Here is a 6,499-nt window from a genome sequence, read left to right on the forward strand (position 1 = left end):
GAAAGAGCCGGGGCCGTTGGCGCGGGGGCCGGAGGAGGACACGCCGCCCCGGGGGCCGCCGGCCCGGCCGGGAGGGGTGGCGAAGGAAAGGGACGCGCGCCGGAGCAGGCGCTGCCGCCAGTCAGCGGCAGCTCAAGGCCAGTTGCGTGGAGGCTCTGCATCCCTTTTTCCCTTGAAAAAGTGACGGTGAAAGGGCACCGCTCCTAAAAATCCCGGCGCGACGCAGCCCGCGAGAACGGGCTGGACCCTGCACCGCGCTGCCGGCCGCGTGCCAGCGGGGCCCCCGCTTGAGCTGTCATTAGCGACCAAGATAGGGTCATGGTTTTGCTACCCCTTAAAACCCCGCCGGTTTAAAACTCCACCTGGAATGTATTTATGAACCTGAGCAAGGGTCCTCGCTTTGCCGGGCGAGCAGTCCTGCTGCGCGGGAAGCTGCCCCGATGGGGAGGAAACGGGCTCGTTTCAGCCTGGAGTCAAGCCTGCAAATTCTCGAAATATTTGTCGGTACATGTGGACGCTCGCAGAGCTGAAATTTATAGTTTCGGAGCGCTAAAGTGCAATCCCCAAACTTGCAGCTCCGCGCGCCAAGAGATGGATCTGTAACTCGGGCCTGCCGGCCGGAGCGGCTCCTCTCGTCGGCCTGCTTTCAGGCCATTTTTAAAGGCACGTGGAAGAAACCGCTGTGATCACTTGATTCCCTATGCATTCCTAGGAGCACATCACTTACACCGATGGGGTCTCAGTATCTCAGGTACTTTCCTTCATTTTTACCACTTTTTTTCTAGCAATCAATCAGAGCCACGGCCGGGCTCTGCTGGAAACCCAGATTTGCACTGGTCTCCGGGAAACCCAAGGGCCGTTTTACCCCCGCGCATGGAGATCTCATCTGCAGTTAGAGAAATTCGTCCTGAACATTGCCGCCAAGGCCCAAAGCGGGGGGAGCTACCTGCGCGGGAGGCACGGTGCCCCGGGCGTTTGCTGGAGCAGGATTTCGTGCTCGCTAAGGGAAAGCCTGCGTCACCCCTTCCCGGTGCGGGACGCGCACGTCCTCCGCTGCGCTGCAATCCCTTGGAGCGGAGGCGACGGCTGCCTCGAGCAGCACAAAACGCAGATTTTTCTCTCTCGTATCGGGCGATTTCGTTGCGCTTTGCTCCCCGGGAAGGTGGTGGCGGCGRCGGGGGAGTGGAGGGGAGGCCTCTGTGCCTCGATCTGCCCACGGAGGTCTCACCGCGCGCCCCCCGGCCGCGCGCCCCGCTCCCGCCCAGCCTGCGAATCAGTCCGGGAAACGAGGGAAAAAAGCAGGATGCAGGTGRAGAGGGAAAACCCCAAAGGCCGGCGAGCGGAACGGGGGCCGCAGCGCCCGACGCAGCCGGGAGCAGACGAAGCTGCGGGCGCGGAGCCGAGGCCGGCGGGTGCCTCCAGCTTCCGCGGGGCAGCGGAAACCTCGCGGCGCCCGGCGCGTGACGAAGCGCTAGGTGACACTCTTGCACCACGGATCGCGGCTTGCGCGTCCAAGAAGTGCAGTTCCAAGCATGCAACTCCGCCGTGCCTTTTCCGGCAGGYGTGCTGCTGTACCAGCACCGCCTTCCTCCTCCCCCCTCTTCCCGGCGTCTCGTTTGCAYGCGTGCAAGTGCTGCCACTCGCGCCTTGTGCACGCGCCTCTTGCGTCCCGACTCACCATCCAAACCCGCCGGGCCCCCGCTGGCAGYGCCCCAAGCTTTATTTTATCATTATAAAGGATCATCGGGAGACATGCTAGTGCTGGGTGCAGGTAAGAACGTATCGCAGCAAGGAAGAACCTGTACRTGCAGAAAATAAGACGCAGAGAACAGAGTGTTTCTTAAAATTTGATTTGCAACACGTCCGCTTAATTTGCTCAAGTCTTGTTTCATAAATAGCTTTTCCCCATTGCAAAAAAAATGTGCCATTTCTCCTGCCATTTGCATGGTCTTCATGATGGTTTGTAACATATTTTTATATATAGCTCTACTGTACAATACACCAACAATAAAAATTTGGGAAGGTGCATATTATTTCTATATATTCTGAAACTCAGTTTCTCAGGGTGATTTATATTTACAGTGACACATTCCCTTATGCTTTGAGACACATTTATAATACTCCGTAGTAACCCTTAAGAAGCAGTTTTAGCCCTTTCCCATGCTACAGGCATTTCCCCAGCGCAGTCTGTACCTGCAGAACTGCGCTGCGCTGCGCCTGCAGCAGGCCCTGGGGGAACGGTGCCCACGAACCCGGCTCCACGCAAACAGTCTCCAGGCTTTTCCCCATTTATAGGCCCCTAAAATTTTCTAAAGGGGTTTCAGGTTTGTTAAAAATTCACATCCATAAGTTATTTTGCAGCTGAATTCACTTTTTAAAATGCTTTTGGATGACCCAGAGAACATTTACCCTCCTGTGTCAGCGCAGAGATCATTTCTCTCTAGCAGACCCCCCTCCCTGGCCACAGACCCAAACCCTCTGGCTCACTCTTGTTTTACAGTGTCACAATTCTCTTTATGTAAGATAACATCAAGTAACTTCTTAAAAACCACAACAGCATAACATGTTTGCTTTTCATCATTAACCCCTGTTTTCTGGCTAAAATCTTAATCCCATGCGAAGCTCTATTTCTCTCTGGATGGATCACGCATCCCGCCGCGCAGACTTTGCTGCGCCCACCGAAAGGAAGGCAGCACGGTTACATTTTGGCAGGTTCACCTGAAAAGCACAGGAATGCTTTGTGATTTTGCAGATTTGGAAGTTTCTGTTTACAAAGAAAACATGGCCCAAACCCTCTTTTCATCATGCTGCATGCAAAACAGGTTTCAGCCCTGTGTCGCCCAGGCTCATGATGGACATTTGGCACTCGGACACCTCGTGTCCAGTTTTTCCCAAAGATCCTCCCATGGGCCTGGGGCTGCATCTTTGCAAGATGTCAGAAAGACAGACCGTCTTGCGTGGGGCCGCAGAGCAATCATATTTGGTTAAAAAAAAAAAAAAAAAGGACCACTTCTACTGACTCTCAAGCGGGGAGGTTGGGTTCTGCACTGGACTCTGAGCTCGCGCAGCTCTAGCTGTAATGCCAGCRTGGGCATTCACGGAGCCGCACACACGCACGGGGTTTTGCACACCCATTGCACTGCAGGGGACAATTCACCGACACGCAGTAAATGCACGCCACGCCGACGCCAAGCTGCTCCCAGGGGACGCGTGTGAAGTCCACCTGCCCTCCAGCGAGGCCGAGACGGCAGGCGGGGGGCCGGGCCGGGCGGCGCGCTGCCGCGGCTCTCGCGCCGAGGAAGCGCGGCAGGAGGGGACCTGGGGAAGCGCCGCTCCTCGTCACCTCGCAGAGCGATGCGGGTGCCCGGACGTGGGCTCGGAGGAGGTCGCCGGCACCGGCTTGTCGTCCCGTCGGCCCCTTCCTGCTGCCCGGGGYGGCTGGGGGCGCGCCGGCACGGCGGGCAGCTCCTCGCCAGCCACCGTGCCGGCACCACTCCCGAGCGGGATAAACCGGAGACCGTCCGCTCCAATTATCACGTATCTAATTGCGGCAGCGACGTGCGGGCTTTCCTCATTTCTACCGGAACAGTTTTGCGAGCTCTGCTGCCTGCTTGAGATGGCGCGGGGAAGCCCGGCCACCCTACGAAGGGACCACAGACACAGTCCCGTTTTCTCTGTGGCTTTCTCCAAAGGGTTCCTCGTCCTTCTCTTTTATGGAGAACTTTTTCCTGAATGCTTGTGTTAAGCTGGAGGAAGAGGCCTTCCTAAACGTGGTGAGCCTCTTCCGAAAGTTGCCCCCCGAGAAGAAATAGAGGAGCGGGTCAAAGCAACAGTTGGAAGCGGCCAGGGGCAGCGTGACGACCACGGCCTTCTGCAAGTAGATGGCATCCTCGCAGCTGGCGTTCTTCAGCCTCAGCACGTGGAGATGGACTGTGCGCAGGATGTGGTAGGGGGTGAAGCTGATCAGGAAGGTAGCTGTCACGATGACGATCATCCAGATGGCTTTCTTGCGGTTAGCCTGATTCTTCTTCAAGGAATTTCTCAGTAAGGTCCGTATGATCATGGTGTAACAGATAGTTATGACAACGAAAGGAAAAATGAAGCCCACAAACAGGGCAATGAAATCCAGGATCACGACTAGATTTGTCTTCTGGGAATTTTCGGGAGGCTCGAAGCACTTGGTCTTGTTGCCATGTTCGTAACTTCCATTGCGTAGAAAGGGAGCGCTCGTGAGGGTAACGAAAATCCAGATGCCAAAGCAGACCAGTTTAGCCTTTTTCTCTGTTACCAAGTTGATATTCTGGACTGGAAAAACGATGGCTATGCAACGGAAGAAGCTCATTGCAGTCATGAAAAAAATGCTGCAATACAGGTTGACATAGAGCGCRTACGAACTGATCCTGCATAAGAAATCACTGAAGAACCAGTTTCCTTTGTGGACATAATACACAACACGAAGAGGCAGTGTGCAAATACACAGAAAGTCGGAAACGGCAAGGTTAAGCATGTATATCTGGAAGGCGGTCTTCTGCCGRTACGTTTTTATGAGTACATACAGGACGACGCCATTTCCCACAAAGCCCATAATCGAGATCATGGAATACAACGTGGAGTACACTCTGTTGCGGAAGTCATCGATGGCGTGGTGGCACGACAAGTTGTCAGAMAGGATGGTCATGTTTCCTAGGCAATGACCGATTTTGCCTGGCAATGAATTTCAGCCCTAAGGATGAAAAAGTGAGGTGAGTTATATAAAGCAGCATGTGAAAATAAAACACAATTGTTAAACAGGAGAAAAGACTATAATCCCTCTTTTATAAGGCAGCAGCTAGGAAAGGATGTGGATCTGTACAGACCTAAGGTATTAGATATGGGTTATTTAACTATTCACAGAAAAATTATAGCTGCTGTTCTCAAGCTCTAAGATGAAGAGTCACATTTTCAGAAGCCCTCAGCAGTGGCTGCATCCTTCCTCCTCTGAAGTCTCAGCAAGGTTTCCTCTGGAGGTTACATGTGGTAGAGCTCAAACCGCTGCTGGAAGCTTCTGAAAAGCCTCTGCCCTGAGGCTCTCTTAGATTTCCACACCTCATGGAGCAGTAAGAAACACATCTCTGCTGCTGCCACCAYGAGCCCATGATCAGCAACAGGACAGAGGGAGACACCATGCAAGGTCAGAGTCCCTGGGAACCAAAGCAGTAACGAGGAATAAGGAAGGTGTCAACAGCARTATGTGATTTAAAATCTAAAGACCAAATCTAGTCATCAATAACTGTTCAGTTCTGCCTCTCCACGTTGTCTGGCAAATGCTGGCTCCCATCTCCAAGCCTGTCTGGGTAAGGACAGATCCCTGTAGGAGAAAGTCCACATGATGGGTCTTGAAACAGCAAAAAAGTAGTCAAAGAAGCCTTTATCCAGAAAAACAAACAACAAAACCGTTAGAGAGCCCAGATCCTTTGCATAGAGCTTGGAAGACTATTCCAAGGCAGAGGCTGCTCAGCGCAGGAACAGATGTGCATCAGYTGCCCTAATTTTTCTGCATTGTTCTCCCCCATTCACAGGCAGAACTTTTTAACTTGCTGTGCTAATAAAAACATTTAGTTATTGGCCTTGGAAAAAGCATCAACTATTATTTCTGAAGAACATGAAGGATCACTAAAATGCACAGGAAACATCGGGGCTCCAGTCTCACTCTGGAGCCTTTGCTGCTGGGAGCTGCCAYGTTCCCCAGACACCCTGGGAAGCTGCAGCAAGGTTCATGCCTCCCTTCGGGTTCGGAGACACCTGGAATACCAAGGCAGCTCCCTAGTGAGGGGCTTGCATCTGCATACTGCTTTGAGTGGCGTTTTCCAAAGCAGTTAGCCTCTAGGGCCGGGATTCGGTTTCAGGTCTGCTCAGCCATTCTTTCTTGAAGATTTACTGATCTGTTTAAGTATCTATTTGCATGGAGAGAGATAGCAGATTTCTAATTTGGATTTTCCCTAAAGTAAAGTAAGAGCAAAACATACCCTTATATATTTTTCTCATTCATTTTCAGTATCTCATGGTTCAGATAAATAATCTCAGATTGCAAGTGAGATTCTACAAAGCCCTGATCATCAGAAGTACCCGATACAAGCAGCAAAATAACATGACTTGAAGAAAATCAAGGATGAAAGTAAYAGCAGGGATAAGATAGGTTATGAGAACACACACTATGGATGTGCTCCAAACTGATGTTGAGTGCACAGCCTGGCAGCGTTGCAGTATGACCATCTCCCAGGCTACTCAGTCTCCATGATGCACCAGGAATTCAGAACCAAAGCCGGATGCTCAAGGCTGCCAGGTTTCAGGCAAGTCTCAGCTATCCGAGAATCTGCAGTCTTAAAATAGCCCTTTGACTGTCTGCAATGCACAAAACACATTAAAGCCCAACAGATGTCAATGAGGGTACACAGATGTGACAGGAAGCAAAATCTGCCACAGCAGAGGACGTTTTTCCCCCCTTTGACTATTTGTGTGA

General features: G+C 52.3%; 1 protein-coding gene across 1 annotated transcript; it reads right to left on the minus strand.

Annotated features, from left to right (window-relative positions):
- Nucleotides 1–1,844: 1,844 nt before the first annotated feature.
- CYSLTR1 (cysteinyl leukotriene receptor 1) lies at nt 1,845–6,251 on the minus strand. The gene is made up of 2 exons (XM_085325972.1): nt 6,191–6,251; nt 1,845–4,723 (listed from the first exon to the last, which is right to left on the minus strand). The coding sequence occupies exon 2, from the start codon at nt 4,676–4,678 to the stop codon at nt 3,641–3,643; it is 1,038 nt and encodes a 345-aa protein (XP_085182098.1). The 5' UTR covers nt 4,679–4,723; nt 6,191–6,251; the 3' UTR covers nt 1,845–3,640.
- Between the last annotated feature and the right edge of the window lie 248 nt (nt 6,252–6,499).

The sequence above is a fragment of the Rhea americana genome, unplaced genomic scaffold (genome assembly GCF_003343005.1).
Source record: "Rhea americana isolate MKP2758 unplaced genomic scaffold, rheAme1 scaffold_125, whole genome shotgun sequence".
NCBI lineage: Eukaryota > Metazoa > Chordata > Aves > Rheiformes > Rheidae > Rhea > Rhea americana.